General features: G+C 42.4%; 1 protein-coding gene across 1 annotated transcript; it reads right to left on the reverse strand.

Moving 5' to 3' along the window:
• Positions 1-8,597: 8,597 nt before the first annotated feature.
• On the reverse strand, positions 8,598-17,750 carry zbtb49 (zinc finger and BTB domain containing 49). The gene is made up of 8 exons (XM_083906365.1): positions 17,717-17,750; positions 17,191-17,399; positions 14,574-15,676; positions 12,875-12,921; positions 12,701-12,774; positions 12,402-12,484; positions 11,166-11,327; positions 8,598-9,521 (listed from the first exon to the last, which is right to left on the reverse strand). The coding sequence occupies exons 2-8, from the start codon at positions 17,340-17,342 to the stop codon at positions 8,815-8,817; spliced, it is 2,328 nt and encodes a 775-aa protein (XP_083762491.1). The 5' UTR covers positions 17,343-17,399; positions 17,717-17,750; the 3' UTR covers positions 8,598-8,814.
• Positions 17,751-17,915: the final 165 nt, after the last annotated feature.

Consider the following 17,915-nt stretch of genomic DNA (forward strand, 5'->3'; position numbering starts at 1 on the left):
TGATCGAAGGCGGTGAGGCCTTCACAGTTAACCGAATTTTGAATATTCGCAGACGCGGCCGGGGGCACCTGTGGATCAGCGTCTGGTCCAGGATTTCCACCGTGACCACCCAGATGTTCCTGCCTTGGCGCCAGGTGGCACCCGTTGAGGGGGAGGTACTGTCACGATCCACATTTCATGGCTTCTGTTTTTATTGTTGTTTTGCCTGCTGCTCCCTGTTCTTCTCTCTCTGTGTTCACCCTGCAGGGGGCGTGGTTGACCCAGTTTCCTAATGACACCAGAGATGACTTCCACCTGCGCAGTTCCTGCCCAGCTGCGCCTGATCAGCGATCATCCAAGCATATAAGGCGGGACTTCGCGTCTCTCTGGTGTCAGTTCCATGTTTTCGCTTAGCTGGTAAATGCTTCTCTACTTCGCTACTAGAATTCCTGACGTTTCCAGTCTCAATCTCCATATTCAGGTCTCCACGTCTCCTGCCGAGAGAAGAACACCCGCGGAACACCCACTCCTGGAATCGCCTACTCCTGTTCTTCTCCACCGCATTCGTCTCTTCCACCACGACGACGCGGCTTCGCCTCTCCTCAACCTTCGTGGATCATCAAACCCTCCTCGATGTACATCTCGAGTGAGTCCGTTCCTTGGGAACGTGAAAAACGAACTGTGTTTGCCACGAAGGAGTCGCTGAGGATCTGGCCTGCTGCTCCCTGTTCTTCTCTCTCTGTGTTCACCCTGCATCTTTACTCTATCTTTACTCTTCCTTATACTGTCACATTCTACACCCTCCCTAGCGCGTATATTTGTGTATATATATATATCTATATATTTATGTTTTTCGTTTTTAATAAATATTATTATTATATATATACTCACATGTGTCCTGCTCTGCATTCGGGTCCAACTCCCTAAGTTCTAGGTTTTCTCTTTAAAGGGAAAACATAACATTAGCATAGCTTAGCTTTCAAGCTTCAGCACCGCTCTGAATCTCTGACCTGCAAATAATGAGAACTTACTGCTTGTCCTTTCCTTGTTTTTACTGCACGTCCTGGTATACTTTAGCACAATAGAGAACAATCCTGTGTAACCTGCAGGTCCATAATGTGTCCGCCAACTAAGGGATTTGTGTCTGTGTGTCACGCTGGAAGCTTGGTTGCGATTATGACACATTACGCCAGCACGGAATATTATCGGAGACTACGCCGGCAGCCACACGAGAGAGGAGGAAGCGTAAGCGGTGCAAGCGTAAACAAAAGAGGGGTAAGCGAGCCAGAATCCATGCTAGGCTAAAAGCTAACCCCTTCAGACCAGCAGTACCGTCTCTGCTTCTCTCCAATGTCCGCTCCCTCGACAACAAGCTGGATGAGCTACGTCTACTGAGAGAAACCAACAGAGGGTGGAGAGACTGCTGCTTTCACGGAGACATGGCTACAGAACACCCCAGCCACGGCCATTCAGCTGGGGGGGACGACATTGTTCCGGGCCGACAGAGAGGCAGCGAGCTCCGGTAAGAGTCGAGGTGGGGGCTTATGCATCTACATCAACAAAGACTGGTGTGTTAATGCCACGTTAGCCACAAATCACTGCTCTCTGCTGGCGGAGTTCCTCATTGTGAAATGTCGGCCATTCTATCGAGGGAATTCACTAACGTGATCATAGCAGTTGTTCACATAGCTCCGGGCGCAAATGCTAATGCTAACGCTAATGAGGCACTCGGGGAGCTACACGACTCCATCAGTGAGCTTTTGACCAAACACCCAGACAGCTTTGTTGTGGTCGCAGGGGACTTTAACCACACAAGTTTAAAGAAGGTGCTCCTAAAGTTCAAGCAAATTGCGGACTTTAAAACCAGAGAAGAGAACATTCTTGACTTGGTGTATACAAATACCCCAGACGCATACAAGGCCACACCACGCCCTCACCCCGGCCGTTCTGACCACCTTTCTGTGATGCTGGTGCCCACCTACAAACCCCTACTGAAGCGCAGCAGACCAGTGAAAATACAAACCAGGACTTGGCCAGAGGGTGCAGTTTCGGCCCTTAAAGCGGAACTAGACCGGAAGTTCCTATTAACGCTGTTTTATTGGTGTGTATCTGCGTCATTACCTTGTTTATGAAGCCCTGACGGTTCGAAACAAACAGTTCAGCCACTGCTGAGAACGCTGTGTTTTATTGTAATCTCGGGGCTCAACGAGATCACTGAAAATCCTGTAATAGTTACGTAAGCAGCGGTTCTCCTGAACAACCGATCGTCCTGCTCCGGGCGGTAGTCCGGGCACATCCGGTTGCGTACATTGAACCGCAGAAGAAGAATAACATCCGTTGTGGAGGTGTTTCACGAGCAACAGTGTCTTCTGACTCTGGGTCTGACTCTGGTTTAAAGTCATAAAAGGGACTGCGGCGGGGAGTGGTGACGAAGCTATTTTTAAACACTGTTAAAACAATGTTTTGATAATGAGGAGAAGTGCATCCACCGTTCAAGAGGGAGGCGCTGCGCTTCTGAGAACGGATGTGCTGGATAGTACTGGCCAATCACAAGACTCTGTCTTCTGGGGGTGAAAGTTCACTCTGAAATCTCGCAGCAGAAAAACACCTGTGGCGAGTGTAAGGAGGGAACCAAACAAAGTAACGTAATATTGCTAAAGCTAAAGTTATTAGGACTAACAAGGTCCTGTTCGTAGCCTACTAGAGACTGACAACGCCACCTTGGGACACTTCACCCAGACATTTACCCCAATAAAGGACACGCAAGTAAATTCTACTCAGGATGCAAGAGACGTGGCTCAGAAATGTAAGAAAAATACAATTTATTGTTTAAATCCTTTTTAAAAAAAACACAATTTAACCATTCACACCAGAAAAAGGAACATGTTTTAAACTGAGGCTTGGGGTGAAATGGGGCTAGTGAGGGGAGGAGTCCAAATTAAATTTAACTCAATCACCCAGATATGTGACAGACACACGCACACACACACAGTGAATACCCAAATCCCAGGGGACCACAGCACACAGGGAAAACGAACACCGCCACCCAGGTCACCAGCACCACCACCAACGGCGTCGGCAACTAAAACAAGATAAAGAAATTAATCACACAGAAAACAAACTCAATATTCTCACAAAGACTGGGCAAATTATACAAAATATAAATTGCATAGAAATAAGAACAAATCAAACAAATAACTCAAGCGATATAAAGAAAATTAATAAACAAATTAAACAAAATAATTACAATAACGACTGGGCAAATTATACCAACTGAACGACATAAGATTGCCCAAATTAATTAAACAATAATTAAAGAAAAGAAATAACCAATATAATACCTAAATCTTAAACATATGACCTAAACAAATATCTGTAACAAAAAAAATAAGAAATGAATCAGATCAATCCAACCAAAATAAATATTGGGAATCAAAACAAAAGGACAAGTGAACAAACAAAACCAAGTTAACAAAATAAAGAAATCAACCTAAACTAAGGCATCAAACTAAGACAAGCTGACACACGACAGTCCCATGCAGTACATGGAAACGGCAGTGAACGAAAATGAGGAGCAGGAGTCACGCCTAGACGCGCCAGAATTTAGAATGAGATAAAGCCGCCTTCATGGAGAGACAAAACAGCAGCGGACAGCTGATCAACAGCTGATTGTGACATCATCCAGCGGAACAAACAGCGCACCTTGAGCAAGGCGTGCAAACCCAGTTGCTCTGCAGTACACAAAAGAAACTCCATAAGCATACAGGTAGATGAACGGTAGAAACGCGGAGCAGCACACAATCCTACTCACCAAGAGCCAAACACTCCGACAGGAAGTGACGCGTCGGGAAGGAGTGCAAAGAGTGAAACCGGGGGCGATCTACCATATTTATACGTGAATTCAAATTGACTATAATGCATGCGTTGAAACTCATTCATGCTGCTACACACCGTTGGAAAAGAGGATTTCTATCGGCTCGTTTACAGAAACTAGGAGGTTTTTAACCATAAAAACAAGTTAATATATGTAAGTAGACCTCCATAACTAACATTTATGTGCAACAGGACCACTCTATGTGAAATTAAGGACTGCTTTGCACGTACGGACTGGGGGGTCTTCAGGAGTCCAGATTGACATTCATGAGTATGCTGAGGCGGTAACAGGCTACTTCGCTAAGCGCACAGAGGATGTTACTGTACTGAAGACTTTCAATGCACGTGGCAACCACAAACCATGGATGACTTCAGAGGTGCGCTCGCTACTGACAGCCCGTGATGCAGCCTTCAGGACGGGGGACAAGACTGCTCTCCGTTCAGCTAGGTCTGCGCTCTCCAAAGGGATCAACCTACACTCGTACCTACACTGAAGAAATCCAGGGGCACCTCTGTGACACAGGGAACACCAGACAGATGTGGCAGGGGGTCGAAGGGCTGACGGATTACAAGTCCAAGCAGGCGGTCGACGACGAAGACGCTTCTCTACCAGACAGGCTCAACAACTTCTTTGCACGTTTCGAAGCACCACACTCTACAACCAGAGGGAGGCACGGCCCTTCTCCAACTGCTACAGGGCCAGCGCTCATCATCAGCGCAGCAGACACACGGAAAACCCTCATGAGGGTCAACCCACGGAAAGCGGCAGGCCCAGATAACATCCCGGGACGTGTGCTCAGAGACTGCGCTGAAGAGCTGGCAGAGGTACTGACTGACATTTTCAACATCTCCCTCAGCCAGGCCATCGTCCCCAGGTGCTTCAACACGTCCACCATTGTACCTGTTGCGAAGAAACCAGTTGTATCCTGTCTAAACGACTACTGTCCCACCGCACCGACATCTACTGTGATGAAGTGCTTTGAACGGCTCATCAAATCACACATCACAGCCAGCCTTCGCTGCAACACTTGATCCATACCAGTTTGCCTATTGTCCAAACCGCTCTACAGAGGATGCAATATCCACCACCTTGCACTCCGTCATCATTCATCTGGACCATAGAGACACGTACGCCAGAGTCCTGTACATTGACTTCAGCTCAGCCTTTAACACGATTGTCCCCCAGAGACTAATGGAGAAACTTCTTCTACTTGGCCTTAACACCGCCATATGTCTCTGGATCCTGGACTTTCTGACTGAGAGACCACAGACGGTCCGTGTTGGAAAAAACATCTCCAGTTCCATCACACTGAGCACTGGATCCCCCCAAGGCGGTGTGCTCAGCCCACTGCTGTTCACACTGCTGACACATGACTGTGCAACCAGACACGAGGGGAACCAGATGATCAAGTTTGCGGACGACACCACCGTGTTGGGACTCGCCCACGGAAATGAGGAAGCTATGTACAGGGACGAAGTTCAACACCTGAGGACTGGTGCAGGGAAAACAATCTGCTGCTCAACGTGGACAAAACGAAGGAGATGATCATCGACTTCCCGAAGTCACAACCAGAGCACACCCCTATCAGCATCAGCGGCCGTACAGTGGAGAGAGTGGAGAACATCAAGTTCCTCGGAGTGCAGATCTCGCAGGACCTAAGCTGGAATAAGAACACCTCTTATATCACAAAACGGGCCCAGCAGAGACTATACTTCCTGCCCAGCATCCTCACGACCTTCTACAGAGGTGTAGTTGAGAGCGTCCTGACATACTGCATCTCTACATGGTACTCCAGCTGCAGACAAAAAAGCACTGCAGAGGATCATCAGGGGGGCGAAGAGGGTCATCGGAGTTTTCCTCCCCTCTATCCAAGAACTATTCCAGACCCGCTGCAAGAAGAGGGCACTGACCATCGTCAAGGACCTCTTACACCCTCTCAACACCCTCTCAACAAACTCTTCGAACTGCTGCCATCAGGCAACGCTTCCGGAGCATAAAAGGCAGAACCACCAGACTGATCAACAGCTTTATTCCACAAGCTGTCAGAATGCTGAATTGCTGATATGAATCTGGACGACGATCACTATTGCACCTTAATCTGTTTTGTTTTATTTTTCTCCAGCCTTGGTGATAGCTGCAGTTTAGATGATCTAACTGTATTGCTCCAGTTTTTTCTTTTTTGTAGTTACATATCATTTCACTTGGCACTTAAACCGTACTGCAATTTAACAGGCTGCTGCTATAAATCATTTACATTGATCACTACACTGACAATTGCTGCTTAACGTCTTAGGGAAGTGTGAATGTGTGTGTGTGTGTGTGTGGGTGTGGGTGTGGGTGCTGCTTAGGTGTAAATGTGTATTTAAATATTTAAATCTTTAGATCCCTGTGAAACGCTCTCTCTTTTTGTTGCACTACTGTTGTATGTACAGCTAAATGACAATAAAAGTGATTTGATTTGATTTGATTTAATACATCAAATCCATCTTCTCAACCGTGAAATATCCCTTTAAGTTTTTTTACAATATAGACATTAAGAGAATTAATCATTATGCAAGTACTTTTACTTTTAAAACTTAGCTTTTATTATGTTTCATCTTCAACTGCTGCCAAGTGCGCTTCTCTCCCGCGGGATTGCACTTTAATGAAATAAATTAATAGGCTACCACTCAAGCAGTTTCCCCCTATGATATTACTGTGATTTCAAATGACATTTAAACTTATGAGCAGCAATGTTCTCCCACACCGTCTTACTCTCTTTTGCTGCTGCAGCAGTGTTACACTTCCTTCTAAAAACTTGCTCAAACTCACCTTATGAGCACATTAATATTTCCAACTCCAGTAGGGTGAAGAACGTCGCCCTCCGCTTGCCCGTTACCATGGTGACTCGTCGAAACGGGGCTCCATTGATGCTGTCTTTTTATACTTGTGGTGCACTCCAGGTGTAACTACTCCGAGTTCAATTCCTATCTTAACCCTCAAGCTCAACCCTTAATATTAACTGGCCCTCAAAACCAAGTGTTGAGGGTTATTTTGTCACTTAGAAATAGGACACCCCTTAAATGCAGATATACGTCTTCAGATTGTGGGGGGCAGAATAACACAAAAGCTGCGTCCAGTCTGTCAACTCCAAAAAAGAAGAACACATTTACTTCACGATTATTTATTACGATCCGTTTGTCAGTCAAGTTATAAGGTTGTCAGTTAGTTATAAGATAATACTCATACAAATACCACAACCACGGACATATTCAGCTGACAGTTACCACACACTACGGCTTATTGAAAAGTAAACGATAGCAAACGATCGCTTGTCCACACCGGCAGGCTATTGACAATAGATCGTAAAATTAAAATAAATGTTACACAACAATGACGTAAGTAATCCATAATATGGGCCTAAACTAAGATAATACAATGGTTTTCATAATTTTTTATATCTCTATTAACAAAGAAAAGAATTGGTAGCATACTCGTTTCGCTGCTTTTGGCGCCATCTTTGTTATGTCAAAACACGCAATGCATTCTGGGTAGCCCTCGCGCCCAAGGGTGGTCTCGGAAAATCTCAATATTGAGGACGATACAGGCCTTAAACTTGCCCCTCAACTTAATTTTTCTGAGAATCGGGACAGCACTTGCACTAGCGGGAGTGCACATTTTTGAGATTCAGGGTTAAGATTCAGGGTTAAGCAAGGAATTGGAATTCACCCCAACTCAGAGTTCAGGGTTAGACTCTGAGTTTGTGTGTGAGCGCGTGCGTATGCGAGCGTGTGTGTGTGCGAGCGAGCGTGTCTGTGTGCGAGCGTGCGTGTGTGCGAGCGAGCTTGTGTAAGCTGCGTGTGCGCGCGTGCGTATGGGAGTGTGTGTGTGTGCGTATATTATATACAGACCTTTTAATGTGCATTCATTCTTATGTTCTATAATATTCTTATGTTCTATAATATGTCTTTGCAGAGACAGAGTTCAGTTTTGAAAGAAGCTGATTTGCTTGCTTTGATTTATCCTTATTCAATAAAGCAGCATCGTGTTACTCTTTGATGTGTTTTTAAATTTCTATCGTGTGTATAAATATAAAATTATTATTAATTATTTTTGAATTATTGTAATCAATGATTACAAATGTTTAGATAATGACCATGGGTATAGTTGAATGTGAAAACATAGTGTAGTGGACAGTGGAATAACTATTAGTTTCCATTTGTGGTGACTGCTGGCTGTGATGAGGGATGAGATTTAATAAATCCTGGAACTTAGCATGCTCCAGACCAGGCTAAGGCCACAGGATAAATCTCCATGGTAACTTATGTCATAACATATCCTGCGTTCCCCTATCCTGCTTTTGAGGAACCGGATCACGGATAAGTTAAGCCAGGATAAGCAACATAGCCCGGCTTAATCCCTTATCCTACTTTTGTGGAACGGGCCTCTGGACTGACAATATTGATTCATTCATCTTTTCTTGCTAAAATAACTATAACTGTGCGATATGAGGGGTACCTACAGCCTTCTCCCTTTCAGTTTTCTATTTAAAAAAAAAAAAAAGAAAGAAGAAAAAAAAAAGACAGTAGAAGTTCCTTTATTTATTTATCTAATTATTTATTGTTTCTGTTTTTGCATCTCCTGTAGAATATGTGAACTGCACATATTTTCCAAGAAGAATCACTTGAGGCACAGGTTTTATGTGAGCAGTGTGGCTGCTCTAATACGATAACATGTGCCTACATGAAAGTAAGATATTCCACAAATCAGGTTTGAGGTCCCCTAACATTTAGTAAAATGTCTCCCAAAGCAAGGTTGAGTGGTCATAAAGACTAGAAAAGCGCTAAATAAATACAGACCATTTACCATTTAAAGCTAAATCATAAAAGACATTTATCCAATCAAGAGCAATGTGGTAAATTTCTAAATCGAAAACACCCGAAATGACTGGACTGTGCTGGATCCATTGCTGAAGTCTTTTATTACTGCTCCATGTCATTGTCATTCTGCAGCGTTTTCATTGCCAGGCCCCACAGAGTCACACTGGAGATAAACTGACCATCACTGGACCTGTAGGACTGACCACTGTTAGGCCTGTTGGAGGATGTCAGTGAACTACAGTGATTGTCCGTGGGAGGCAGGTAGGACCTCCCCACCACACCTCGACCCATCTCCAGTGACATACTCCCAGTCTCCACATATGGCCCATACACAGCCTCCTGACACAGTTGCTGTTTGGTCAGCTTGGTGTGGTCACTTTTCTCCTGGTGGTTGGAGGAGAGGAGATGATGTGGGACCAGGGAGCGGAGCTCTGGGAGGGAGGTTGGGGTAGAGGCTGGGCTGAGGTGCATGGTGGGAGACGGTGAAGGTGTGGGTGGTGACTGTGAGGGTTTCTCCAGTCCTGAGTGGGGCATTATACTGGGGAATTGCTGTCCACTGGTAGAGGCAGAAGATTTACTGCGGCTGACAGCTTTAGAGAATGACACTGTTCCATCTGAGCGATATGTCTGATCTGTCGTGTTGGCAGTCAGGGTATTGGCTGGCGCTCCCTTGCAGTGCCTGGAGCTGTGTTTCCTCAACATGGCTGAGCGGCTGAAGGTCCGACCACAGGCGTTACAGATGTATGGTTTCTCACCGGTGTGAGTGCGTATGTGACGTTGCAGGTCACCTGAGCCTGCAAAGCACTTTCCTGTGTTAAAGAACCAAAGTGAGTATAAAACACTGGGCAGACATTCAATTCAAATTTAAAAGAAAAAAAAAAAAGGAAAAGAGAAAGTATTTGGCCCCAGCGGCAAATCAAGGCAAAACTAAATTCTGAGAAGTTAAGAGTCAAAATAAATATAAATATAAAAATCAAAATGCAGTATTCACACAAGGTGCAAAAGGTTTGAGCGAGACGTTCAATTAATCACTGTAGGAGCATGGTCGGTATAATCTTAAAATAAATAAATAAATAAAGGTGCTGCAGTGGCAGATCTAGAAAATTCTACATGGGGTGGCAAAGCGGGGGCAAGAGGTCTTGGCAGTGTGGCATGGGAAATTAAAGATTGTTCTACAAAAGAATCACATGTTCACAATGAAAAAACAGATGTTCTAATGCTTCTGTCAAATGATTGCAAAAGGTTAATTTTTCATTTGTATAAAGGATATATTTATAGATAACATCATTTACATTGTATTTTTCCAAATAAAATGAATTTCTGATGTGTGGTTGAACTTTCTGTCAAAGATGAGGATTCCGTTCACAGTGATGCTATAATTGGTTGTAGAAATATTGTCAGAAATTGCAAGTTGCAGCGTCATATAAGTATTATTGTCAGTTGGCAGTGCATTTACCACAGTGTCATATTCAAGTTAGGAGGCAACATATGGATACAAATCTCTGTTCGTGTCGAATAGCTGTTTTACAAGAAGAATGTGTGTTATTGAACTGCTACTCAAAGAACAAGGACTTCAATGTGATATTGGCAATGTTCCATATAAATCGCTTCTGTAGGATGTACAACATGTCAAGCTTTGAGGAGCAGTTTCAAAATGCAACCTTAAGGATGAAGCACCATAGCAGTTCAATCACCCTGCTAAAACAGCCTTGTTCAGAACGGTGGGTTTTGAGTGCCCATCTCTTTAAAAGCAAATGAGACGCATGAAACTACGTCACAGTATACAAGACTGAGGCTCCGGCAGCTAACAGCAGTTAGCATTTGGAAAAGCGATCATTTGCCAGCTCTAGCAGGCACGCTGCCATCGCAAATAAAATGTATCCACTGGACACGCAAATCCTCTGAGGCTGGAAGTTTGTTTAGAACTCTGTGCTGCACTGTGCAGCCAAGAATAGAACACTTCACATACTTCCGCTCTTCCGGATACTATTGCTCTCGTCTGCACTCTCGCACTTTTTAGGGACAAAGCGGAGCTCCGCGAGACAACAATTCCAGGAATGTCTCATTGTGACGTAGCAATGAGACAGAAGTCAACATCAGATGTTTTATCTCCTGTATTTACATCGAGGTGGACCACAAAACAATCATCTTTTTTCACACTTTGCCTACTCATAGGGCCTCCAGAGACCCAAATATAAGTATTAACATGATATTAATTGATTTTACATAATATGTCTCCTTTAAAATCACAGTAAGTGACTTTATTTAAATAATCAAGTGAATAATTGAATAACTGAATACACCTATACACCTTCCCTTTTTTACAATACGTTTAAACATACTGGAACTAAAGTGGATTGTTTTGAAAGAGACTTTTAGATATTACTACATTTTTTTAGTAGAATCTGCAAAATAGAAAGATGAAAATACTTTCATAATAAATAAAGACTTACCACATGTGGCACAAATGTGTGGTTTTTCTCCAGTGTGTCGAGTATTGTGCTTCAGAAGCTTTCTGTGCGTGTTGAAAGATTTTCCACACTGGTCACAGTTGAATGTCTTGTCTATGGCATGTGTCCTCTTGTGTTCCTTCAGATTGCTTAAGTTGTTAAATCCTGGGCAATAAACATGCGAGTAAAACAGCAAAAAAAAAAGTGTCACTTTTCGCCAGTAAATTGTACAGTGCAGCATGAATTAGAAAAACTTGATTCTTAGCTGCGCTGTACTTCTCGCTCTTGTAAAATTAATTTGATGAATAAATGTATGCAGACAATAATAATAATAATAATATCTATTTGCATCATGCTCTCTCCCACCAATGTCATGTAATAGTCTCTGATTTAAATACTAGATGATTTACAAAAAAACACTAAATTAACAGAGTGGTAAATACAGCTGATCTCTGCAGTGCACATGTATTTTAGCCAATAATTTTGCTGTCCTCAATAATTTTTTTTTTTAAATAAAGCAGATTGGTAAATTCTGCTTACTTGCTGAATTATTTTCCATTGAAATCAGTGGGGGAGCCATGTAGTAACAATTGATCTCTCTGACCTCAGCTGAAACATATCTCAGCCAATTATTTAAAAAAAAACAAAAAAAAAAACTTGAATCCTTGAATTATTTTCTTATTCCCAATATTTTCACATCAACAAATAAGGGGAAATGTTGTGCTCCCACTTGCTGTCACTATAATTAAATAATTATGTATTAAACCCTGCTGTTAGTGGCACATCATCGTCTCTTGTCCCTGGTTTCCTCTGAAATACGTTGTTTCATGAGTACAGGTTCCCACACATCGTAACCAACTCATTTTCAAAACTTTTACACAATATTTTATGCAATTTCCATGTCTCAATTTAAGCAGTTAGACAATGGTTTGTCCCTATAGGGCCCAATAATGAGGATCTTACTTTGATGCACTCACCCAATTGTAGGCTTTGTTGCAAAAATGCAACATGGAATATCTGTCTCTCTTTTGAGCCACATCCTATATTTGCCATTCAAAAAGCAAACATTATTAATCCATGTGATTAATTACTTATGGATCATTTAATACACTACATTTCAATGAAAAAAAAATCAGGTGCACCATAATTGTTTTATGATCCAATAATATCCTTCTGAATTGGAATATAATCTAATCAAATCATGAAAAAGTAAACACTTGGTGGTCAAAGAAGTCATACCTCTACCACATATATCACAAAGATGTGGCCTCTCTCCTGTGTGCACAACTTTGTGACGGTGAACATCTCCTGATGCTGTAAAACTGAAAATCACAGGTGAAAATACACTTGAAATGAGCTTGTTCAGGTTAACGTATTAGTGCAACTGAAATCCTTATACTGCCCAGCTTTGAAAACTTTCAGCATATTTTACATACACCCATAAAGTAAGTGACAAACGCACACAAAAAAGTAAAAGGAGTATGTAAGTAAGGACAACTGAAATATAAATGGGAAGGAATAAAAAGCAGACACTTAACCTTTTACCACATAACTCACAGATGTACGGTTTCTCTCCAGAGTGTCGTCGCAAATGAGTCTGTAAATTTCCAGCCTGTAAAGCAAACAAATCATTTGTACTGTAATCATGTTATAATAGTTTGCCCACATACGAAAAACGGTTTCAAATCAGAAAAAAACACACCAGACTGTACCTGTGAGAAGTTTCTCCCACAAATGTTACACTGAAAGGGCTTCTCACCTGCAACGACAAACAGATTTAAGGCTTGCACATACTCTGCAAGAACAGAAACATGTACATTTTCTTGAGGTGGCAAGAACAAAGTTAGTTCTGGCCAGGACACTACATACTTCATGAGAACCTTCTGGACCCCAGGGAAATCATAAAGAATAGGTTCTGCCCAGATTATGCATTACATTACATATCATTTAGCTGATGCTTTTGAGCGACTAACATTGATCAATTCACACATCTGAGAATGGCAAGTAGCATTAAGGGGCTTGCCTCAGGGCCCACACTGAAGGACAAGCTGCAAAAACTCCAAAATGAGGGCTGCAAGAATTTAATGACGTCATTATTTTCTCTGCCCTGGTAGAGAGAGATCAACAGACTATGTGCAGGCCTTGAGGCAGCAATGTAAATGTAAACTGCATTTTTTGGAGAGATTTTTCTGTAATGGTGCATTCCATTTGGAACTCAGAATTTCTGAGGTAATGGGTAGTTGTAACTTGGATACCTAGAGCAACCTTATGTACCACCAAGGTAGAATTCCAAGATATCTGCCACATACAATCACTGCTACTTTTACCACTAATACCACTTCTGTCGTATTTGTTTCACAATAAATCAGTTGTACACATAGTGCTGTTACATCTTTAACCGTAGACATGTTGCTACTCTGCTTGTGTGCAAAATATCACATTGAGAAGCTAACAGAAGGGACGCCGAAGCTAACAGAAGGGACGCAGGGATATTAAGCTGCACCTTTACCACAAAGTGTTGCTAAATGTTTACATGCTTTAGTGGTAGCAATCAGTAATAGTATCATAGTATTCTAACTGACTTTAAATTTAACCAACATAATTATCTGATGTCATGCTGGTACTTTTACTGAAGTTTTCCTGTACTCCATATACCAAGGCTATTCAACTTAAGGCCCGGGGGCCAGAAACGGACCTTCAAGCAATTTGGGCCGGCCCGTGGCCCATTAACCCATAAACAATGAATGTCAATAAAACCGTAGGTCGCCTATTTCTGGCACTTTGCGACACTTTGCGTTGCTTTTTGGCAAATACTAGTACAGCTGTAATTGTAGGCAGCCTATGTATATGTACCAGAATATTTGTGCTTTTATTTTTTGCACTAAAAGCCAACTGTAGCAAATGTACTTGAATATTATTGGTACTGTTACTTATATTTCTGCAAAAATAGCCTATTGTTCATGTTGTTTCCTCTAATTTTGTAAGAGCCAATTGTGACCGTCATATGCGAATGTTGGTGGTACTGTAACGGTAACCTTTTTGCACTACACACAAATTGCATTATACCTGAATGGTTGGTTTTGTTACTTCATTTTTTTGCACAAAACTATCAGCCATTTCAAAAAATAAAAGCTAAATAATTTCTAACATTTTGTATCTATTTGTATCTGTTTAATGTACATACAACACAAAATAGTAGTTCAGGGGTTGACCGGCCCACTGGCTAGACAGCCTTCCGAAAAGCTGGCCCTCAGGAAATTTTAGTTGAATAGCCCTGCAATATACCACTGAAATTAAGTGTGTAAATACTAATACAAAAATCATACTAATGATTGAACAACATTATCATAATTAATGAATGTGTTAATGTAAATCATGAGTGCTTATTGGGCGATTATAAACCGTAAATACCAGTATGTGAGCGCTTGTGTAGCTCCAGGTTGCTCGGGTGCTTGAAAATCTTCCCACAGACATCACAAGAGTATTGTTTGTGCCCTGGCTGTGGCTGTGGCTTCAGACTTTGCTCTTCTTTGGTCACAGGTGGAAGACTGGGATGTTGTGGAGCTGTCTCAGTCTCAGGAACTTTATACTCGTCTGTGGCAGTGCTTTTAATTGGAGCCTCTGAGGTTTCAGTCTGGACTACAGCCTCCTCCTGGTGACTCTCTTTGGGACAGCTAAGGACGGGTTCACTCACAGACCTAGCGCACATATCTTCCAGAGCTTTCTGAGACCTCAGGTAGTTGTATTTTTTCAGGTACACAGCCTTCTTTGGGCGGACTGGCCTGTTGAGCATGGAATCTGTTGAGTCAGAGTTGATAGTGTTTAGATTTTCTGATGGTGTTAAAGACGACACAGGGTTCTTTTCCACGGCCACAGATGCACTTGGTGGATGAGTTGGCTGAACTACAAGTCCGTTGTTAAGTCCCTGGCTGACCCCAAGCTGACACTGCTGCTCTTCCACCACCACCAAAGGACATGGGCATTGGTTTGAGGATGTACTATTAGTCTGAAGTGCAGACTGTTTGAAGTACTGTTTGCTGTAGAAGTTCCGGAGCTTGTAGCCATGGACTAACTGTTTTTCTGCAGGTGCCTGAATGTTGCTCACTGTGTCACAGCTGGAGCTGCTGTTAGACAAAGAAACTGGCACCCTCTTGGTGTGATCTGTGTCACTGCTGGGGCCGTGCCGCTGGGATTCAGGGGGACAGTGGAGGTCAACGTCGTGAGGAAGATTGCTCCCCAAGAGGCAGTCATGCTCAGTGCCCAGCATGCCTGGGAGAGTAAATGTTTGGATTTCCACTGGTGGAGGACAAGGCTTGAGGAAAGAGTTACACATGTTCTGCACATTTGGGACCTGTAAACACTGGGCGATATCCAGGAGTGCTTGTACATTATCCTGGTTGATATCAAGGTGGGAGGTGTACATGTAGTCCAATATCTGGCCAATGCCACTGACATCCTGGATGACCAAGTTGAATACCTCATTCTTCTGACTGGGGGAAGTTTGGAACAGAGTCCTGGAAAAATTCAAAGTAAAGATTGGGGAAATGTTCACAAATTCACAGATGTGCCATTACATTAAAGGGCACATATTAGACCAATCACAATTGCTTAACGATAATTAGTCGTCCAATCGACTTTACAGCCCTAGTTAAAATGCTTTTAGTTTATGTCACAGTTTATGTTTATGTTTGTAAAAGTTTACATCAGTGTTAAAGTGTATAACTTATTAATATTTCATACCTTAGCTTTTCCCATACCATTCATAGGCTATATACATATATATTCAGTTCACTGGTTTTTGCACTCTGGTTAGACTGAATTGCATTGCAATGACAATAAAGTTGAATGAATCTCATCACATTTTCATTATTAGTCTATATTAGTCTCATTATAGCACACCAATCATCTGTTTTTTTTATTAAAATGTAACATGCAGTTTTCACATATTCTTCTCTTCGCTCTTCAGATGCACTTTTAAAATATTTCAGTACCACCCCCAGTGACACAGCATCAGGTGCTGCTATCCCGTCTACCTCTGCACAGCCCAGTGACACAGCATCAGGACTAAAGGCTGCACCTATAGACCCTGCTGACTGGCCATCACTTCTTATAGACAAAGTAAGAAGAGAGTTAGTCCAGAGGACCATTTCAAAACAAAAACAATTTCCCCAAAACAACGATGGGAGAAGTTGTCAACATGACTTTTAAAAAAAAAAAAAGAGTCTTAGTTAATGGGGAAAAATCAAAAGGAGCTGGCTGATGTACTCCAAAAAGAATGATAGCTTGCACTGATTCTGCTGCAAAATGTTCTCTACATAAGATTAAGAGTATTTTTAATTAATTTTACGTCACTTGTTTTTATGTGCAGTGTTCGACTTAATACGTCTGCCTTATTTATTTTATCACTTGTTTCTTTCTTTAGTTTTTATTTGGTGTGATATTTTTTACTCAAAAAAATAAAAACTTGAATACACACATGCAGTTTTGTGTGATTGTATGAAAGTTGATTGTGAAATTGACTGCTGCGATGCAAGGGGGCGCCAGCTAAAATCTTGCCTAGGGAACCAAATTACTCAGGGCCGGCACTACGTCTGGCGAGTGGCGAAACACGCGTTCCAGCGGAGAGTCCGCTTTTTTGCCCCTCATTTATATTATCTCTGTTCTGATGGTCAAAAATGGACATTACAGCCATGTTTTTGAGCCTAAAATGAATTATACACCCCGCATTGCTGCGGTTTAAAAAAGAAGACAAAAAATTAGACACGTGGACCTCGACAATCGACTCTAAAAATGTGTGAAATTCCCATCCCTAGTTTTCACAAGTACGGGAGTTCACAAGTATGCACAAGTATGGATATTGAGAAACGGCAAACGTGTCTCAAGCTAGTTCCCAGCACAGGGATCAAGCCAGAGGGTGCACACAGCAAAGTCAGTGCTTAATATGAGTCAGTACCACAGCAACACAGTTCAAAACTATGTAAAAACCTGAACTATCCCTTTAATTAAGAAAGAAAAGACAGTACAACACCTGAAGTAGGAGCTGAAAGCAGCCAGGACATTTTTGTGGGCTTTGAAGCAGACCCCTTTGACCACCAGCATGCAGTCACACAGCAAACCCTGGATCCTCTGCTCCTGGAGCTGCTGCAGCAGGTACGAGCTGTGGCTGGAGAGGCTGTCCATGGTCACTGTGTTGATGCTGAAACTGCTACTGCACTCTGCTCCGATGTCCCCATCAAACTGTTGGTCAATGACATACAAACACACAAATAAATCCCTCTCCTTATCTAGTTAAAATACATGAGGGGTAACGCGTGCTGGCAACCTTAAACCGTTTGAATATTGATAGTCACAAGTCAAATTAAACTATCTGACCATGATAGTATTTTAAGACCTCCCATGCAAAAATTGGAAAGCACAAACAAGCTATGCTAACGAGTCACAGCGAGACGAGGTGTGTGTGTGTGTGTCATTAAAGACAGACACTCTTAAGCGAAATACAAATTCCTTACTTTTGGTAAATTGAGTAAGGTTCGTAAAGACAAGTCCAGACTTACTTCAAAGATTTCCACCTCTTGTTGGGATGGTAGGTCGCCTTTTAACAGAAGAACGTTGCGTCACTTCCTGGTGCAGCAGTTCGTATGACGACCAGAAAACAGCCAACAGCGCAACAAAAAAAAATCTGTGTTATATATTGGCCACAAAATGGTGTACATTGCACGATACACGTGTGATGTACGCGTACACTACATGGTA

This window comes from Microchirus variegatus (genome assembly GCF_963457635.1).
Source record: "Microchirus variegatus genome assembly, chromosome: 19".
Classification (NCBI taxonomy): Eukaryota; Metazoa; Chordata; class Actinopteri; order Pleuronectiformes; family Soleidae; genus Microchirus; species Microchirus variegatus.

Bases quoted from the DNA above. Each gene is read 5' to 3' on its own strand.
- zbtb49 (XM_083906365.1), bottom strand. From the start codon at position 17,342: ATGGACAGCCTCTCCAGCCACAGCTCGTACCTGCTGCAGCAGCTCCAG. The intron at 15,677-17,190 runs GTGTTGTACTGT...GAATTTTTCCAG, and splicing joins GCTTTCAGCTCCTACTTCAG to GACTCTGTTCCAAACTTCCC. The intron at 12,485-12,700 runs GTTAAGTGTCTG...TGTGATTTTCAG, and splicing joins TGTGAGTTATGTGGTAAAAG to TTTTACAGCATCAGGAGATG.